At 46.9% G+C, this 21,410-nt stretch overlaps 1 protein-coding gene across 1 annotated transcript in view; it reads right to left on the bottom strand.

The window, feature by feature from the left end:
• Nucleotides 1–21,410, bottom strand: part of TUT1 (terminal uridylyl transferase 1, U6 snRNA-specific) — a 533,529-nt gene that overhangs the window by 139,267 nt on the left and 372,852 nt on the right. Inside the window, exon 9 of the mRNA XM_069207048.1 lies at nt 11,745–11,837. Within this exon, the coding sequence (XP_069063149.1) occupies nt 11,745–11,837 (93 nt within the window). The remainder of the gene's footprint in view (nt 1–11,744; nt 11,838–21,410) is intronic.

Genomic DNA, 21,410 nt, shown 5'->3' with positions numbered 1-21,410 from the left:
GCAAATTGTTCAACATAGTCATCCTGAATAGAAAGAAGGAATAAGTTGATGCTCAGTTGCGAGACCACCTAGCTGGCTTCCACAAAGAGACACTGCACAGACCAGACTGACCCATTGTGCATTATCACTGAGTGTTCAATAAAACAGAAATCCCCCTCTATGTCAACTTCATCGACTATGAGAAGGCATTTGACATCGTGGAGGGAGAGACTCTTTGGAAGCTCCTCTACTTCTACAGTGTGCCAGATAAACTCGAAAGAATCATCAGGAACTCTTACGAGGGAATGACCTGCAAGATAGTTTATGGAGGACAACTCACAGAAGCCTTCTTTGTGAGGGCCGGAGTCCATCAAGGTAGTTTGCTCTCGCCTTTTCTCTTCCTGCTGGCCATACACTGGATCATGAAGACATCCACATCAAGGAAAGCAATATCATCCTGTGCACACCTTGGATGCAGCTCGACGACCTCGGCATATTCTCCCACACCCAGCTTTAAATTCAAGATTTGGCAGCCACATCAGCAAAACTAGGCCTCGATATCCACAGGGGAAAACCAAGATCATGAACGCTAACACAGCTAGCACAACTGCAGGCGATACACTGGAAGAGGTTGAGGCCTTCACCTACCTGGGCAGTGTCACAAACCAGGAAGGCAGCATTCGGCAAAGCACAGGATGCTATCATTCAGCTAAAGAAGATCTGGACCTCCAAGGGCCAAACGCTGCAAACCAAGATCAGGCTTTTTGACACCAATGTAAAACCGGTACTTCTGTATGGAGCAGAAACTTGGAGGACAACAGTGACCACCATCGACTAAGTCCAGACCTCTTTCAACATCTGCCTGAGGAAAATCCTCCAAATTTGCTGGCCAAACACCATCAGCAATAACTATGACAAAAGAAATTCCAACTTCATACTCAAAGAAATCATGAAGACACTGAGGCTGGATAGCTCACGACCACTGTGTAGGAAAGTCACTCCTTTTAGCATGGTTACCCCCATTTTATGCATGTTGTCATGTGCTTAGACCATTTTTACTGGGATCCTGCTAACCAGTGATCGTGCTCTCTCCTCTAAATTTGATTGCCTTGGTACCCTTTACACCCTACAATTGGCATAATGGTGTACCCCTTTAAGTCAATAGTATATGGTACTTCGGTACCCAGGGCATTGGTACACCAGGGGTCCCCCAAAGGTTGCAGCATGTATTATGCCACCCATGGGAGCCCATGCAAACTTTGTCTGCAGGCCTGCCATTTGCAGCCTGCGTGAAAAGGTGCATGCACCCTTTCACTGCTGGTCACTACACCAGGTCACAGTAAGTCATCCCTATGGTAGTCCCTTCCAGCCTTAAGGGCAGGGTGCAGGTCCCTGTTTTTGTGGGCACCCCTGCAAACGCAGAAGTGCCCCTACAAACTCCAGTTCCAATTCCCTGGACTTTGTAAGTGTGGGGAAGCCATTTTAGCTATGTACTGGCCATAAGTCACTACCTGTGGTCCAGCTACATAATGGCAACTCCGAACCTACGCATGTTTGGTAGCAAACATGTCGAAATCATATCCCAATACTGATGCCAGTATTGGTGCCATGATTCCATGCACTTAGGGGTCTCCTTAGAGGGCCCCTCAGTATTGCTACTACCAGTCTTCCAGGGTTTGCAAGAAGCCCATGCTGCTGCATTGCCTCAGACAGGATTCAGCCCTCCTGCTGCTTGACCAGCTCAAGCAGGGGAAGCCAGAACAAAGGATTTCCTGTGGGAGAGGGGTGCAACCTCCTCTCCCTCGGAATTAAGTGTTACAAGGCTGGTGAGGGGTAGCCTCACCACGGCACTAGCTTGCTTTGAAGGGCATATTTGATGCTCTCATTGCATGATCCGGTTTGCTCTAGTCGAGGGACCCTGGTCCCTGTTCTGGCACAAAACTACTCAAAGGAAAGGGGAGTGACCACTCTTCTGTCCATCACCACTCGAGGGGTGGTGCCCAGAGCTCCTCCTCACCACTTGATTCTGCTATCTTGAAACCAAGATGGGCAGAGGCTCCTGGAAGCATCTGAGTGGTCAGGTTAGACAGGTGATGTCAATGACCCCCCCTGATAGGTGGTCACCTTGCAAAGTAACCAAGCCCCTTTTTGAACTATTTAGGGACTCCTTTGCAGGTGGGTCCCCAGATCTGGTATGCAAGAATCTACCAGGACTCCTTTGCAACAATCTGTTCTGCTCCTAGCCACTGGAACCACTGCTGGACTTCACAGGAACAGAACAAGACTGCAACACAGAGGCGACCTCGCCCTGTAATGAAAATCTCACTTACCCAGTGTACATCTGTTCGTGGCATCAGTCGCAGTAGATTCGCATGTTCTGCAATAGCTCGCCATCTGGTGTTGGGCCGGAGTGTTACAAGTTGTTTTTCTTCGAAGAAGTCTTTCGAGTCACGGGACCGAGTGACTCCTCCTTTTGTCTCCATTGCGCATGGGCGTCGACTCTATCCTCGATTGTTTTTCCCCGCAGAGGGTGAGGTAGGAGTTGAATTGTAGTAATAGTGCCCATGCAATGGAGTGACTAAGTATGCACCTATTTAAGGTTGAGATGATACATATATAAATAATTGAAGGTAACTTCCAAACTGCTACAGGCTCCCGGGGAGGCGGGTGGGCACATGCGAATCTACTGCGACTGATGCCACGAACAGATGTACACTGGGTAAGTGACATTTTCAGTTCGATGGCATCTGTCGCTGTAGATACGCATGTTCTGCATAGACTAGTAAGCAGTTATTTCCCCAAAAGCGGTGGATCAGCCTGTAGGAGTGGAAGTAGTCTGAAATAATGTCCTTAATACGGCTTGACCTACTGTGGCTTGTTGTGCGGATAACACGTCTACACAGTAGTGCTTGGTGAATGTGTGAGGCGTAGACCATGTGGCTGCCTTACATATTTCTTGCATTGGGATGTTTCCTAGAAAGGCCATGGTAGCACCTTTCTTTCTGGTTGAGTGTGCCCTTGGTGTAATGGGCAGCTGTCGTTTAGCTTTAAGGTAGCAGATTTGGATGCATTTAACTATCCATCTAGCTATACCTTGTTTTGAAATTGGGTTTCCTGCGTGAGGTTTTTGAAATGCAATAAAGAGTTGTTTAGTTTTTCTGATGTTTTTTGTTCTGTCAATGTAATACATTAATGCTCTTTTGACATCTAATGTATGTAGTGCCCTTTCAGCTACGGTATCTGGCTGTGGAAAGAACACTGGAAGTTCCACTGTTTGATTGAGATGGAACGGTGAAATAACCTTTGGCAAAAATTTAGGATTGGTCCTTAGGACGACTTTATTTTTGTGTAGTTGTATAAAAGGTTCCTGTATTGTAAACGCCTGAATCTCGCTTACTCTTCTTAGGGAAGTAATGGCGATGAGAAATGCCACCTTCCAGGTTAGGAACTGTATGTCGCAGGAGTGCATGGGTTCAAAAGGTGGACCCATAAGTCTAGTTAGGACAACATTTAGGTTCCATGAAGGAACAGGTAGTGTTCTTGGTGGTATAATTCTCCTAAGGCCCTCCATGAATGCTTTAATGACTGGTATTTTATATAGGGAAGTTGAATAGGTAGTTTGCAGGTATGCAGATATTGCTGCAAGGTGAATCTTAATGGAAGAGAAAGCTAGGTTAGATTTTTGTAAGTGAAGCAAGTAACCCACTACCTGTTCTGGAGTTGTGTGTAATGGTTGTATTTGATTAATATGGCAGTAGCAAACAAACCTCTTCCATTTACTTGCATAGCAGTGCCTGGTGGATGGCCTTCTTGCTTGTTTTATGACTTCCATACATTCTTGGGTAAGTTGTAAGTGCCCGAATTCTAGGATTTCAGGAGCCAGATTGCTAGATTCAGCGATGCTGGATCTGGGTGTCTGATCTTTTGGTTGTGCTGTGTCAACAGATCTGGCCTGTTGGGCAATTTGATGCAGGGTACCACTGATAGGTCTAGCAGTGTTGTGTACCAGGGTTGCCTTGCCCAAGTTGGTGCTATCAATATGAGGTTGAGTTTGCTTTGACTGAGTTTGTTTACCAGGTAAGGAAGGAGAGGGAGAGGAGGAAAAGCGTAAGCAAATATCCCTGACCAGTTCATCCATAGGGCATTGCCTTGGGATTGTTTGTGTGGGTATCTGGATGCGAAGTTTTGGCATTTTGCGTTCTCCCTTGTCGCAAACAAGTCTATCTGAGGTGTTCCCCAGAGTTTGAAATAAGTGTTCAGAATTTGGGGGTGAATTTCCCATTCGTGGACCTGTTGGTGATCTCGAGAGAGATTGTCTGCGAGTTGATTTTGTATCCCTGGTATAAACTGTGCAATTAGGCGAATTTGGTTGTGAATTGCCCAATGCCAAATTTTTTGTGCTAGCAGGCTTAACTGCGTGGAGTGCGTCCCCCCCTGCTTGTTTAGATAATACATTGTTGTCATGTTGTCTGTTTTGACGAGAATGTATTTGTGAACTATTATTGGTTGGAAAGCTTTTAGTGCTTGAAAAACTGCTAGAAGTTCTAGGTGATTGATATGCAGTCTTGTTTGATGTACGTTCCATTGTCCTTGTATGCTGTGTTGATCGAGGTGTGCTCCCCACCCTGTCATGGAAGCATCTGTTGTTATTACGTATTGTGGCACTGGGTCTTGGAAAGGCCGCCCCTTGTTTAAATTTATGTTGTTCCACCACAGAAGCGAGAGGTAAGTTTGGCGGTCTATTAACACCAGATCTAGAAGGTGACCCTGTGCTTGAGACCACTGTGATGCTAGGCATTGTTGTAAGGGCCTCATGTGCAGTCTTGCGTTTGGGACAATGGCTATGCATGATGACATCATGCCTAGGAGTTGTAATACCATCTTTGCTTGTATCTTTTGTGTTGGATACATGCGTTGTATGATGGTGTTGAAATTTTGAATTCTTTGTGGACTTGGAGTGGCTACTCCTTTTGATGTGTCTATTATGGCTCCCAGGTATTGTTGTACCTTGCGTGGCAGAATTTTGGATTTTGTGAAATTGACGGTGAACCCTAGTTTGAAGAGGGTTTGTATGATATGATTTGTGTGATTTGAGCACTCTATTAACGAATGGGCCTTGATTAGCCAGTCGTCTAGATATGGGAACACATGTATCTGCTGCCTTCTTATGTGTGCTGCGACTACCGCTAGACATTTGGTAAAGACTCTTGGTGCGGTTGTTAATCCGAAAGGCAGTACCTTGAATTGGTAATGTATTCCTTTGAATACAAACCTTAGGTATTTCCTGTGCGATGGGTGTATTGGTATATGGAAATAAGCATCCTTGAGGTCTAAAGTTGCCATGTAGTCGTGCAGCTTTAGCAATGGCAATACTTCTTGTAGTGTGACCATGTGGAAGTGGTCTGATTTGATGAAAGTGTTCACTACTCTGAGGTCTAGGATTGGTCTCAGTGTTTTGTCCTTCTTTGGTATCAGAAAGTACAGTGAGTAAACTCCAGTGTTTATTTGTGTGTTTGGCACTAATTCGATTGCATTTTTTTGCAATAGTGCCTGCACTTCTATCTCCAGGAGATTGGAATGGTGTGTTGTTAAATTTTGTACTTTTGGTGGTATGTTTGGAGGGAATTGTAGAAATTCTATGCAATAACCATGTTGGATAATTGCTAGAACCCAAGTGTCTGTAGTGATTTTCTCCCATGCTTTGTAATAATGACCTATTCGTCCCCCCACTGGTGTTGTGTGGAGGGGGTGAGTGACATGTGAGTCACTGTTTAGTAGTAGGGGTTTTGGGGCTTTGGAATCTTCCTCTATTTCTAGGGAATTGCCCTCCTCTATATTGTCCCCGAAAACCTCCTCTATACTGTCCCTGGTAACTGGACGGTGTGGCTTGTGAGGTGCTGGCTTGTGTGCTTTGACCCCGAAACCCCCCTCGAAAGGGCGTTTTACGGAATGTGCTGTAATTCCCTCTGCTCTGCGGGGAGTAGAGTGCGCCCATGGCTTTGGCAGTGTCCGTATCTTTTTTGAGTTTCTCAATCGCTGTGTCCACTTCTGGACCGAACAGTTCTTTTTCATTAAAAGGCATATTGAGAACTGCTTGTTGAATCTCTGGTTTAAATCCAGACGTTCGGAGCCATGCATGCCTTCTGATAGTTACAGATGTATTAATTGTCCGTGCAGCTGTATCTGCAGCGTCCATGGAGGAGCGGATCTGGTTGTTGGAGATGGCCTGTCCCTCCTCAACCACTTGTTTTGCCCTATTTTGTAAGTCCTTGGGCAGATGTTCAATGAGATGTTGCATCTCGTCCCAGTGGGCTCTGTCATAGCGCGCAAGTAGTGCCTGGGAGTTCGCGATGCGCCACTGGTTTGCAGCTTGTGCTGCGACTCTTTTACCAGCTGCATCAAACTTGCGGCTTTCTTTATCTGGGGGTGGTGCATCTCCAGATGTGTGAGAGTTGGCCCTTTTCCTAGCTGCTCCTACAACGACAGAGTCTGGTGGCAGCTGTGTAGTGATGAAAACCGGGTCCGTAGGAGGCGGCTTATACTTTTTTTCTACCCTTGGTGTGATTGCCCTACTTTTAACCGGCTCCTTAAAGATGTCTTTTGCGTGCCGGAGCATACCAGGGAGCATAGGCAGGCTTTGGTATGAGCTGTGGGTGGAGGAGAGTGTGTTGAATAAGAAATCATCCTCGACCTGTTCTGAGTGGAGGCTTACGTGGTGAAATTGTGCTGCTCTAGCCACCACTTGAGAGTACGCGGTGCTGTCTTCTGGTGGAGATGGCTTCGTAGGGTATGCCTCCGGACTGTTATCTGACACTGGGGCGTCGTATAGGTCCCATGCGTCCTGATCTTGGTCACCCTGGCTCATGGTGGTGTGAGCTGGGGAGTGTGATGGAGTTTGTGCTGGTGAAACGTCAATCACGGGCGGAGGAGAGGGTGGTGGTGTAACTCTTTTCACCACTTTTGGTTGTGGTGTTTGTTCCGTCTGGAACTCCAACCTCCTCTTTCTCCTAATGGGGGGAAGGGTGCTTATTTTTCCTGTCCCCTGCTGAATGAAGATACGCTTTTGCGTATGGTCCACATCAGTTGCTTGTAGCTCTTCCTCAAACCTATGCTTCTGCATTTGGGAGGTTAGCGAGTGCTCTTCTGTATAAGAGCCTGAAGCTGGGTCGCTTGCAGTTTGTTTCGGCATCGAAACTTTGTCTGCGTGTTTTTTCGGCTCCGAGGTGACTTTTTTCCTTTTCGGGGCCGAAACCTCTCGGCGTCGATCTGTTTCGGTGCCGCTGTCTCGGCGTCGAGCCGTGTCCGCACCGGCATCACGGTGTCGAGGCTTGTCTCCAGCACTTTCTCGGTCCCGAGAAGGCTGCGTGCCGGTGTCTCGACCGGAGTCGGACGACCTCGGCACTGTTTGGGCCTTTTTCGGTGCCGACGGTCGGTCACCGAATTTATGGGTCGAGCCATGGCCTGGTGGCAGTGGCGTCCCCTGGGCCTTGTAAATGTTTCTCTGTGTGGTTTTCGACGTCTTACTCACGGTTTGTGTATCGTCGAATCCTTCGGAGTCTGAGTCTTGGATCGAGAAGGTACCTTCCTCTTCCTGTTCCTCGAACTCCCGTTGGGCTGTCGGTGCGGACGCCATCTGAAGTCTTCTGGCTCGACGGTCTCGGAGTGTTTTTCGGGACCGGAACGCACGACAGGCCTCGCAGGTGTCTTCGCTGTGCTCAGGTGACAGGCACAGGTTGCAGACCAAGTGTTGGTCTGTGTAGGGGTATTTATTGTGGCATTTGAGGCAGAAACGAAACGGGGTCCGTTCCATCGGCGTTCTTCAGCACGCGGTCGGGCCGACCAGGCCCCGACGGAGGATCGAAAAACTACCCCGAAGGGCACCGGAGCTCTTCGATCTTCGATGCGGTGTTGAATGTAAGTACGCCGATCCCGAACGCAACAATACCGACGAAAATCTTCTGAAATTAGCTAATTTTCCGTTCCGAAACTCGGAGCGACAGGAACACGTCCGAACCCGATGGCGGAAAAAAAACAATCGAGGATAGAGTCGACGCCCATGCGCAATGGAGACAAAAGGAGGAGTCACTCGGTCCCGTGACTCGAAAGACTTCTTCGAAGAAAAACAACTTGTAACACTCCGGCCCAACACCAGATGGCGAGCTATTGCAGAACATGCGTATCTACAGCGACAGATGCCATCAAACCATTGTTTCCATGTGTCCTGTTAGCACTTTGCAACATTTCCACACCTGTGCATCCTCTGGGGTCGGCAAGACTTCAGCTGCACCAAAGAAGCAAGAAGGAATCTCCCTTCGAGCGAAGGAGTCTCTTCCCTGCATCTGCGGGCACCTAAGGCAACGACGTCTGGCGGCTGAGATCTGCTGTCCTCTGGATCTGGGAAGATTCTCCAATACAGGCGGTGGTTCTGAGGTGTCCTTTGTGTCCTCTTTGCCTTCTGTCCAACTTGGGAGACGGTGAGCCTTAGCCTTTTCCTCCAGGATGGAATCCCTGTGCACCAACCAAGGCTTGTTGACTCCTGATCTGATGGATCTTCAGGCTCCAAGTAGCCCTGGCCCCCAGCCCTCTACCTCTGCAAGGGCAGTGTCCTCTCTGCTGCTCCAGCAACGTGGGACTCCTCTTCAGGTGTGCTGCCTGGGCCTCACTGCGACTTGCTGTGCCTGCTGCCAGTGGGTTGCTCGTGGGGGCTCAGACTGGTTCTGCTGGCTCTCCTGTCTTCCTAGGGTCAGCCCGTATTTCCCTCCAAGGGTCGAGTCCCCAGGAGCTTGCTGGTCCTCTCTAGCCCTGCAAATCTTCTTCAGCTCCAACTTGATTTGCTTCTCAGACATAGTAAGTGGCCTTGGAAGCAATTTCAAATGCATGTGTTGGACACTGGTCAATATAAGTTCCCCAGCTACAGGATGGCTTCATTAAAGATAGGGATGTTTGGTATCAAACATATCGTATTGATAAGCCCATACTGATTCCAGCAATGGATGTATCAATACATGCAGCCAGAGGGCGCCTTAGAGGTGCCCCTGAAAACTTACAAGCCTCTGGTGTGCTTGCTCACTGTTTTTTACTAGCCTGCCTCCCGAGACACAGTTCTGGCCCCCCTAGGGTGACAGCCTTCTGCTCTCAGGAGACCCAGAACAAAAGCCTGTTCCGGAAGACGGTGTAACACCCCCTCCCACAGGATGAACTGATGATTAGCCTTCCTAAGGCGGCAAGCCTCAAAGGGCTACTGCCTTTGAAATGTAAATCTGGCCCCCCTCATAGGAGAAGAAGCCACGCCACTGTCCAGAGCCCCCTGGCAGTTGGACAGGCGGGAAAATTAGCAAGTCAAGTAGAAGTGGTGGATCCTGATGACCTAAGACAACCAAGGACACAGAAGAGGCACTAAAGCAGAAGAGGAGAAAAGAAGCAGCTGACCTGGTAGCAACCCAGCTGGCCTGTCTACATCCTTCGTCGAAATCTGCACCAAAGTCGACAAGTCCTGCAGTTGTGTCTCCAGGAACCTGGGAGGCCTGCCTGCCTTCGAAAAAGGCTCAAGACCTCCTGTGAATATCAGACCTGTTCTCCAGCAAACTCCAAAAGAAGGGACTATGAAGCCTCTGGAACCACCAAAACCCAACACCTGAATTCAACACTGCACCCACCATCCCCTACCAGAGATGAAGTGGACGACCGGTGCCATCAAGGCTCCCCATCACTCCAGAGTCTGGCCCCATTGTGGTTTCACCCCTCCTGGACTCCCCGATGACATCTGCAGCCTCTGCACGCAGCCCCCCTCTACCACTCCAGTAAAGAAAAACTGACACCTAAGGACACCTCTGCACCGTCACCCCTGAGCTGTGGAGAAGAGGACCAGAGGTGCCTACTTGTGCCCGAGCATTGTGAGGCCTGAGCTCCGCTGTTGATCTAGCTCGGCTGGCCTCCTGACCAGAGCCTGCATCCCCTTTTTGCAGTGACTGATCTCCACTGAAAAGCAATGGGCACCCAACACTGTTTTGCACTCGGCACCCAGCCACCCCAGTGACGCTGGTGGTGTGCTGCTGGTGCTTCCTTGGACCTTGCCCACTACTTAACTCCTGGAAATTGGTCTTGTAAATCGCTATACTCAACCTGTTTGCAGAACCTGTTTTTCCTCCCATAGGATAACATTGTAGAACTCAGAAATTGCAGTGTCCACTTTTTAAAGTGAAAAAAATTCCTATTTAAAAACGTCCTTACCTGAACGATTTTTCTCTGATGCCGAAACATATATAAGTATACTTGCTATTTTTATAAATTTGTGTGGATCTCCTTCTCGAGCTGTGTGTCTCATTTATTGACTATTGTGTGTATTTGTAGATGTCTTGCACTCCTCTGTGTTAAGACGAAGGCTGCTCGCCCAGACCACCCCTATATAGAGAACTTTGGGATTGCATAGCAAACCCTGTCCACTCACTGGGGAACCTCTGGACCCTTTACACTGTATTTACATACCCCATAAAGAGCCAGCTTCCTACACCTTGATGCTCAAAACTGAAACTGTTGTACAGGAAGCAAAGGTAGATCTGCAAACATTTCCAAATATACAATGTAATCAAACAGTGTGCTGTAATACTTTGACAACAGGTACAGAAAAGACTCAAAATGCCATAATCTTTAATAGCGACAAGGCCAGGGAAGTAACATAGCACACACTCCATGGGCTTCTAAACTACATATTCCCTGCTTAGGAGAATAAGGAGTCACTGGCAGAGACAAATTTACACTGGTAAATAGCTAACCCTTTTTGCTCTTTCTGAGGCTCCCTTCCAACTAAGCTGCACTATCCTCTCTCTTTTATATTTTGGCCACCGGTGATAATAGAATGGCTTAGGGTGTCTGAGGGTTGGAACTGACTAGAGGGAGGTCAAGTTTTCTCTATGGACTAGGGTGCAAAGGAGACTCTGTAAAGAAGGACATCACAGCCCATGCGTCCAGGGACACCTAGAATTCATGGAGAGCCTCCAAAAAGAGATGAAGGAGGAAGAAAACAGAGGATAGAAAAACACCACACACAAAGAAACGGGGGGGGGGGGGGGGGGGGGGCAGAGACAGGCTCTATTTTGGGCAGGAAAAGGAGAGGGACTGCACAAGGCATATTCCATTCCAGGCCGAGGAGCGCTTGACCTGGTAAACAGAGACCTCATCTTAGAACTCTTACCATGAAACGCCATCCACAAATTCTGCTGCTATCCTAAATGTTCTCAATGTGGAGGAGGTACAGGATTTATTTGCAGGTGGGCAATCCAGGAGGAAAGATGGCTCCCATTGAGTATAACCCTAGCCAAAGCTCATTCTCTTTGGTATCTGCTTCACAAGAAGGCAGACAACAGGACTATGTCATTGTTAGTCTAGATATTTTTTCCAGTGATTGTGAGTGCAGCAAAGTGATGTGCATTTTGTTTGGCCAGACAACTTGTCATGGCTATAATGTTTCTTTACCCAAAAAGGAAGTTTGATTTGCCTTCATGTATGGATTCTTGGACTGAGGGTGGCTTATGAAAAAAGTGATCAAGATTCATTAGATATTTGTAACAGCTGTTATTAAGCATTTCTCACAGGGGTCTAGAGTACCTTCTCCCTGTCCCATGTCTTCAACTCACTTAACTTTCCCACTGCCCATACTGCCATTTGTTCTTCCGTGATAGCCCTAATATCCTCTTCCAAGACATCTATAGTGTCTCTGTCAAGCACACAAATAAATCTTCACGAAGTCCTGCATTCTAATAACTTACACAGAGTTTCAGTGTTGGCACTCGGCTCTATCTTGGATGAGTCCTTGGGGATGGTGCAATCCCAGCTGTCAACGACCAACTGCTCACGCTCCCCTGCAGGAAGAAAAAGCAGCATGATATAACACCTGGTGAACCCCACAACATGTGAAGAAAGAAAGCCCCTGATCCCAGAATACATACGCAACCTTGAACTCTACGTCGCTCTCCCTGTGGACAAAGATGAGATCTAAACCTTGTAGCATATACCCAATCACAGGACTCCTCCTACACTAATATCCTGTAGACCAGTTGTACCCAACCTTTTGACTTCTGTGGACCCCACTTTATCATTACTGGAACCCCCACTGAATCATTATTGGAATCCGGGGCCCCCACTGAGTCATTACTTGAAGGCAGGGACCCTTGTATAAACTATATCAATTATTTGAACCGCAAAATAATACACATAAAATACAGAGGCAGCATTCATCAAACACATACACAAATGACAACACATTTTATTTAATTTGCAAACAAATGCAATTAAAATAATACAAAATTTAATTTAAATAGGAAGTTTGGAGCTTTTCTAAGTTCAATTCAAGAGACACATCGTCCATGCTATATTCTGTTTGGTGCACCTTCACTGGTCCCAAAAATCAATCTGAGTATACAAATTTTTAGCCTCCAATTTTCTAATTCCTTGACATTTACAGTATGTTTTAAAATGTTCAATTGTACATTTAGCCACTTTATTTATATACACTTTATTAATATGTTAATATTATTTAATTTTCTAAGCTGTCACGGACTCCCTGAGGAGACTTTGAGGACCCCCAGGGGTCCCCAGACCACAGGTTGGATACCACTGCTGTAAACAAACACCCTTTGGCGGTGACTAGATTTAAACTGTTGGACTCGACCCTTTTTGTAGGGTCACACCAAGCATTTTGACTCTCTAAAAACATAGTAACGTGTTTATACCCGATTAGCAAATTTAGTTTACTTACAAATCCGCTGTAGAGTGGCATGCCATATACTCCGGGTCTGTACATTAAATGCTACTAGTGGGCCTGCAGCATCCAATTAAGTAGCCTCTTAAAACGTGGGCCTGCCATTGCAGCATTAATGCAGTTTTAAAGTGCCAAGTCAACCTTTCAATTTAACCCCTGGCCAAGCCTTGAACTCCCCTTTTACTGCAAATGTGTCACCCCTAAGGTAGGCTTTCTGTAGGCCAAAGGGCAGGGTTTGTTGTAATTAAAAGGTTGGACATGTACTTTTAAGATTCACATGCCCTGCTAGTGAAAAACTCCTAAATGTGTTTTTCACTCCTCTGAGGCCTACCTCTCCTATAGGTTAACATTGGGTTGCCTTATTGCATTTAATAGGTGCTAATCTTTGATTGGAAACAGTTAAACATTTTATGTTTGGTGTCAGAGAAATCACAATTAAAAATCCTCTTTAACTGTGAAGTCTGATTTCAAGCTACAGTTTTGAAAATGCCACTTTTACAAAGTTGACATTTTCTTGCCTTAGCTATTCGGTGCCTGCAGCTTGTCAGCCTGTCCTAGATTACATGACTGGGTGTAATTGGTAGTTGGGCACTGTTTATACCTTCCAGACAGTCATAAAATAGAGGGATTAGGTGTGACTGGATAGACCAGCAATTGGCAACATTGGGTGTGAGGGGGGTAAGAGGAGAAGGGCGCAGAGCTGGGCATAGTCTCACTTCAAACTGAATCGGCTTTGCTCTGCTTTCAAACAAAGGACTTGTCACCCCTGCATTTTTCATGCAGCCAGCTTGGAGCCTAGGCAGGAGATACAGGAAACTTCAGGCACTTCAAAGGGAATCTTACAGAATCTTCAAAGAAAGCACCAGGTATAAAAATAGGACCTTCAGAAGGCCTCAAGGACTGCCTATCGCTGTGGCCTGCTCTGTACTCCACAAGATACCCACCGGAAGGACTGCTTTGATACCTGGAGCCTGACTTGAACCGTCAGAGTCCTGCCCTTGTGCTTCTGTCCTGTTTCATCATTTAAACCTAGAACTACTAGAGTGACTGCAAGGGCTGGGTGGCTGGTCTCCTGATCAGACACTCAAACATAAAACGCTCCAACCATATCTAACCTGCACTTGGACCCAGCCTGAGTGAGTCAAACTCCCAAGAAGTGCCTTCAATCCTGGACTCTTGGTTGTGGAGCCAAATGTGCCCAGATAGCCAAAATACAAAACTTGGGATTTACAAAATCTTTAGCTAACAATTGCAGTGAGAACTGAGAGAAGACTGGGACCAACCTTCTAGTCTATCCGGCCAAGGCGCGTCGCTGATTGGCCTGACGTAGGGGCTCCCGGTAGGTTCTTCCCCACAGCAGTAAATCCTGTTCAGTGATCCTTCACTGAAGGGGTATCTAGCCTCGTTGAACTCTCGTCAGCTGCAGCCCCCCATGCCTCGCCCTGCAGGAGGTTTTCACCTTCCAAAAAATTAGATTAAGTCCAAACCTACAGATCTTAACCACAACTTCATATGCAGCAGCTCTGCGACGCCAACGCTCTCTCCTTGGACAATGCCTGCAGCATTGCCACGCTGAACTTTACCTAATCAGAATACTTTCTTCAACATTTCTTTTCAGTCCACAGGTAAGAGCGCAGCATGCCCAAACCACTCATTGTATCCGACTCGTTCGCCAATGCGGTCAGCCATATTTTTTACATTGACGCAGACTTGCACAGCTAGATGTCCACATTGGTGCTTTGATCTTTATATGCGCTCATCTTTACTTTAAATTGGTGTGGAATGTCTCTAATGTTATGCTTTCACTTTATTACTGTTTGTGTACTGCATAAATACTTTATACATTGCCTCAAATTTAAGCCGGACAGCTTTTGTGCCAAGCTACCAGAAGGTTAGGCACCGGTTAATTTAGTGACTTTTTTGGATCACCCTGACAAACAGTGTGGTTGTTGCCTGAGCAGGGTTAACACCCCACTCAACCAACAACACAATTTCTCACATAAACTCTCTGCATGGCAACCCAGAGCACCTAGATTTGATATCCATGTGGAAAAACAATAACAGAATGTTCGTTACCCGTAGCGAACATTCTTCAGCACTGATATCTTCCATAGATTCAAACACACACACTAACATTCCCAATTGTAAGGCTGGAAAAACCTCAGAAGGGTCTGCAGTATTTTCATCTTTTGCACTGGATATTTCATAGCTTCACATGACTGAACAAAATTAATAGAGACTGTGTCAGTTTTAATCAGAGGTGATGGGGAATATGTTTCTTTGTAAGTAAAAAGGTTTCAAAGCACCACCTCTTCCCACCATACACCCTGCTGTGGGCCATACGTCAAGGCAGTAGTGCTTGGAGTCGAAGTATATTGTCTTCCAAGTCACTGCTCTGCAACTATACTTTAGAGGAACCTCAAGAAAAAGATGGAACAGTTTCTTACCTGTAACTCCAGTTCTCTCATAGGGGAATTTCCATGATAAGTCATAAGCACTGGGTAGACCCGCCCACGTGTGGGGACCCTGGGGCACTTCTTCAAAATATCTTCTTAAGTGGAAGTTTTCACCTTTCTTCGGGAAGGCCTGCAAAGTCACTTAAGAATTGGACAGATAATGCAGCCAATGTACATAGGCTACGCTGGCTGAACTCTCCATTTAAAAAAAAAGACAAAAGCCAGCATATTGTAATTTGAGAATAATTTGTTAACAGACTGAATCTCCCTCACAAACCCCTTTTGCATAATAGAGACAACGGAGAGGAGGACAGAGTAGTCTCATAGGCTGCCATTTTATGGCTAAAGAAAAGAGACTGTGCCTTTAAGAACTCAGAGGCCACCAGTATCACATCATGCACAGGTGGTGGCAGTTGCTTCAGTTCTTTTGAAGGTGACGTTAGGCTTGTACAGTGTGTTTCGATACCTCTGTTTATTCTGCCGGGGAGGAGGGAGGGTTGCTTATGACTTATGGAAACAAGAGAACTGGAGTTACAGGTAAGAAACCGTTCCTTCTCTCGTCAGGGATTTCCAAGCATAGTCATAAGCAATGAATAGAATAGCAAGCCCATCTCTGAGGAGAGTGGAGGAAGAGAAAGAGGATGAACTTGAAAATGTCATTCAAATGAATTTCTGAGGGAAGCCTGCCCTACTTGAGCGTCTGCTATAGCTTCAGAATCTAGGCAGAAGTATTTAGCAAATGTGTGAGCTGACTTCCATGTTGCTGCTTTGCAAATCCCTGGTATAGGAATATTGTGCAGCAAGGCAGCAGTAGCTGCTTTCCCTCTAGTAGACTGTGCTGTTGGTCTAGTAGGTAGTGTTTTGTTAACTTTTTGTCAGCATAATAAAATACACAATACTATCCATCGCAAAATGGACTGCTTAGAGGTGGCTAATCCTGTGCTAAGAGGACTGTAGTTAAAAAATTGGTCCGATTTGCGAATGTTTCATGTTTTGTCAGGGTAGAATTTGAGAACTCGTTTCACATCCAGGGAATCAAGAGATCTTTCCATTAGAGAGGAAGGATTCTGAAAAAATGTAGGCAAGGAAATAGAAATAGTTTGGTTGATATGGAAGTCCGAAATCACCTTTAGGAGGAATTACGGATGACTGTTTTGTTCAAGTGAAACACAGTGTATGGTTTGTGCGAACAGAGAGCCTGGATTTCACTTACTCTGCAGGCAGATGTTATTGCCAACAGGAAAGTGGTTTTCCAAGAGAAGTGTTGGAGAGAGGCCTTATGCATTTGTTCGAAAGGATAAGGCGTGAGAGGACTAAAGTTAACTCCATTGGAGGAGAAGAACGCCTAATAGGAGGAAAGACCTTTTTCAAACCCCGTAATAAATCCTTGATGACCGGGATTTTGAAAAAAGAGGTTTGTGAAGGACATATCCTATATGCAGTAAGAGCTGCCAGGTAACTTTTAAGGAAGAGAATTGCAAGCCTGACTGTGCCAAATGGCATAGATATGGAAGAATGACATCTTCTTGGGAGGTGGTAAGATCTTTGTTTTTAGATGCACACCATATGCAGAATCTCTTCCATTTGAAGGCATATGCAGCTCGTATAGAAGGTCACTTTGCCTCTTTAAGAATGTCCATGCAGTCTTGTGGGATATTTAGGTGTCCATACTGCACTAGCTCAGGAGCCAAGCTGTCAAATTCAAAGAGGAGAGATTGGGATGCACCATCAGGCCTTCGAATTTCGTTAACAGATCTGGTCTACATGGCAGTTTGAGATGTGGATGGATGGACCGGTAAAGGAGGTCCGTGAACCATCACGGACGTGGATACTCCAGAGCTAGGAGTACTTGGATAGTTTAATGAGGACTGCTGGAATTAGGGGCATTGGCGGAAAAGCATAGAAATCTGCCAGACCAGCTGATCCACAGGGCATTCCCTAGAGTCCCTGGTTGGAAGTACCTCAATGCGAAGTTTTGTCATTTGGCTTTTTCTGTGGTTGCAAATAAGTTGATGTCTGTAGTTCCGCACCGTTGGAATACGTTTTGAACAACCTCATTGTTTAGAACCCATTTGTGGGTGTTTTCGGCTTGGATGTTTTGTACTCCTGGAAGGTGAGTGGCAGTTATTGACAAGTTCCTGGCCTGAGGCCATCTCCAGATTGTTTGGGCTTTATGTGACAAGGGCTTGGACCTCGTTCCTCCCTTCTTGTTGAGGCAGTACAAGGTTGGTGTATTGTCTGTCTCTACCAGCAGGGAGTTGATATGATATGTAGATTCTCTTTGGGACCACTTGCCCTCAATATGTAGATGGTCCATGTGGGCTTCCCATCCCAGAAGGTAGGCATCTGTGACAATGGCTTGCGGCGGAATCTCTTGATTAAATGGTATTCCCCATAGAATGTTGGTTGGAGAGCACCACCATTTCAGTGAACATTTCGCATGTTGGGACAGTTGAATCCCATTGTCCCAATTGCCTGTCAACTGCTCCCACTGCCAATCGAGGCACTCCTGTAACGGTCTCATATGAAGACAGACATTTGGTGTGAGGAATAGGCAGGATGCCATCGAGCCGAGGCGAAAGGATACCTTTCTCACAGTTGGGTGAGATATTCTCATGAAAGCTTGAGACTTCCGAAATTGATAAGTCTCTCCTCCAAAGGATACACGTTTGCTCTGAGCATATCGATGAATGCTCCCAGATAGTGAATTGTTTGCACTGGGAAAGATTGACTTTGCATGGTTTAATTGAATTCTCAAACAATGTATTAGATCGCAAGTCCAACTGTAATGGAGTTGTGCTTCTTGGAACGGGGACGCTTTGATTAGCCAATCGTCTAGGTAGGGGTAGACGAATACTTTGTGCTTTCGTAAGTGGGCTGCCACTACTGCCTAGGATGATGATCTGGTGTATGGTGGGTACCTAAGGTACTTACACCTTATACAAGGTCCAGGTATCCCCTCTTAGTGAGGTGTAGGCAATGTATAGAAACCAGGCTCTTTAGAGGTTGCTGTGGATGAGCAACCAACGCTTATCTAGGAGACATACAAAGCTCATGCAATACCTCTGTAGCAATACCACTGCAGTCACACAGCACTTACACACATGAAAGAAAACACTCATTTGTACACAAATAAAGATACTCTTTTTTTGGAACTCATCACCACAAAATACTAGACAGGTAACCCACCCATAGGAGGTAATACATGAAATATATACAATAGTAATCAGAAACAGGCATAGAAAAGGTTAGAAAAACAGTGCAAATAGCAAAAACCAATAGTGATCCATGGGGAGCACAAACCATATACTAAAAAAATGAAATGCAAACAAGGTACCCCCACCTAGGTAAGTAAAATGTGTAGAGGAGAGCTGGGAGTACTAGAAAACCACAGAGGTAAGTAACACAGTACCCCCCAGCAACCAGGAATGAAGGAGCAAAACACTGGACTTTCCTCTAATCACCCAAAAGGAGAAAAATAAGAAAAAGAAGACACCCAGAGAAGACGCTGCAAGAAAACCAGTGGTGGATTCTTGGAGAAAGAAGACCTGTGGAGAGAGAGGACCAAGACCAAGGGTCACAGTGGAGTCCAGGAGGAGTAGGAGCTACTACCCACCCAGCTATGGATGCCGGAGTCGGTCGACGGGAATGAAGAACAAGTTAGCATTGCAGCCCTGGAGCCGGTGAAGAGTTTCTGGTGGACGCAGACCGAGTCCCACGCTGGAAGGAAGATTGCAGATGGTATTCCACCAACAAGCCTTGGCAAAGCCCAGGAGGACTCAACCCAGGAGGGGGAGTCGCAAGGGACCCTCAGCATCACAGAGAGTCCACAGGAGCAGAGACAGCACCCACAGGAGTCCCACAGGACGGGGATACAGGAGTCGCAGAAGAAGCCCAGGCAGCACTACAAAAGAGGATCCCACGCCGCAGGCTGTGCTGTGCAGGATGGAGTGCCGGGGGCTGGAGCTACACGTCACCTGAAGATCCCTTGGAGGAGATGCAAAAAAGCCTTGGCAGCTCCAAGAGACGCAGTGCATGGGTGTACTGGCTTGCGTGGGAAGGCAAAGGATTACCTCCACCAAAGTTGGACAGCTGGCAGAGAGGACCAAGAGGTCTACTCTGGACCACCAATCGTGATGCAGGATCCACGCAGCTCAGCAGGAGAGGGGACCCACGCAGCCGGTCGTCACTTGTTGTAGGTGCCTGCGATTGCAGAGGCGTGACTCCTTCACTCCAAGGGAGATTCCTTCTTCTTGTACAGGCTGAAGAGTTGCAGTCTTCTGAGGATGCACGGCCGGGGAAATGTTGCAAAGCTGGCAGGAGATGCTGAAACAAAGTTGCAGAAGAGTCTTCTTCGTTGTAGCAACGTTTGTCGGTCCCTGGGTGGTCCAGTCGTGGTGCCAGTGGCCAAAAGTTGAAGAAGAGGTTGCAGAGGAGTCCTGCTAGAATCTTGCAAACCGAATCTGAGAACCCACCCAAGAGAGAGACCCTAAATAGAACTGAAATGGGGATTGTTCACCTAACCAGGTAAGCACCTTTCAGGAGGGGACTCTGACGTCACCTCCCTGGCCTGGCCACTCAGATGTTCCCAGAGTTCCCTGCCAACCTTGGAAACAAGAGGGCAGAACCCAGGGTCCCTCTGGAGGAGCTCCGGGCACACACTCTGGGGTGGTGATGGACCGGGGAATGGTCACCCCCTTTCCATTGTCCAGTTTCGCAACAGAGCATGGACTGGGATCCCTGAACCAGTGTGGACTGGTTTATGCATGGAGGGCACCAAATGTGCCCTTCAAAGACAACCAGTGGCTTGGGGAGGCTACCCCTCCCAAGCCAGTCAAACCTATTTCCAAAGGGAGAGGATGTTACCTCCTTCTCCCAAAGGAAATCCTTTGTTCTGCCTTCCTGGGCTTGATCAGATCAAGCAGTAGGAGAGTAGACACCCGTATGAGGTGCGGCAGCACCTGGGCTGCCTTGAAAATCCTGTAAGACTGGTGGTAGCAATGCTGGGGGTCCTCTAAGGAGCCCCAAGAATGCATAGAAACATACTTCCAATACTTGCAACAGTATTGGGGTATGATTCCAACATGTTTGTTTCCAAACATGCCCAGGTTCGGAGTTACCATTATGTAGCTTGACATAGGTAGTGACCTATGTCCAGTACCCACATAAAATTACGTCCCTGCACTCACAAAGTCCAGGAAAATGGATCTGGAGTTTGTGGGGGCACCTCTGTTAGTGCAGGAGTGCCTTCACACACAGATACCTGCACCCTGCCCTCCGGCCTGAGAGGGCCTACCATAGGGGTGACTTATAATGACCTGGTGTACTGACATGTAGTGAAAACGGGTGCATGCAATGGCAGGCCTGCAGAACCCTTTGCATGGGCTCCCTATGGGTGGCAGAATAACTGCTGCAGCCCATAGGCATCCCTTGGAACCCCAGTAGCCTGGGTACCTAGGTACCATATACTAGGGACTTACATTGGGGGACCAGTATGCCAATTGTGTGAAGAAAAAGGTACAATTTAGAAGAGAGAGCAAAACTACTGGAGTCCTGCTTGGCAGGAACCCAGCACACTCAGTCAAACATACTGACAACAGGCAGAAAATGGGGGTAACCATGCCAAGAAAGAGGGTACTTTCCTACACCACGCAATTGGAAAAAGTCCTAGGTGCTGACATTTTACCAAATGGAAGCACTTGGTACTGATAGTGATTGTGCCCCACTATGAACCTCAAGAATATGTGCGTCTTGAATGCTGATGGAGCAAAGCCAATTACCTTTGTGTAGTTGCGGGTAGATCTGGTGTAAAGCCAGCATCCAGAATTTTTCTTGACGGATTTATTTGTTGGTCAATCTGAGGTCGAGAATGGGCCTGAATTCGTTCTTGTCTTTCTTCTTGATTAGCAAATATCCGGTATAAATCCTGGTTCCTCATTGATGATGAGCAACAGCCTCCACTGCCTGCTTCTGTAACAAAGCATCCACCTCTGCTTGTTATATAGGAATGTAGAATTTGGAAGGTTTCGGTGGAATGGATGGTGGGGGAGCTGAAAGTCTGAGACAGTATCCATTGCGAACAATAATCCGAACCTATGCGTCCTGCATGATATTTTGCCACTATGCCAGGTAATGAAGAATGTTCCCCCTACTAGAGTGGGTAACGAAAGAGGGGGAAGGGATGGTTCAGGGTTTTACTCCTGATGGCTGTTTGCCTC

This window comes from Pleurodeles waltl, chromosome 9 (genome assembly GCF_031143425.1).
Source record: "Pleurodeles waltl isolate 20211129_DDA chromosome 9, aPleWal1.hap1.20221129, whole genome shotgun sequence".
In the NCBI taxonomy this organism is placed as follows: domain Eukaryota; kingdom Metazoa; phylum Chordata; class Amphibia; order Caudata; family Salamandridae; genus Pleurodeles; species Pleurodeles waltl.
Note: the sequence above shows the minus strand (reverse complement) of the source record. Positions and strands in the feature narration are given on the sequence as shown.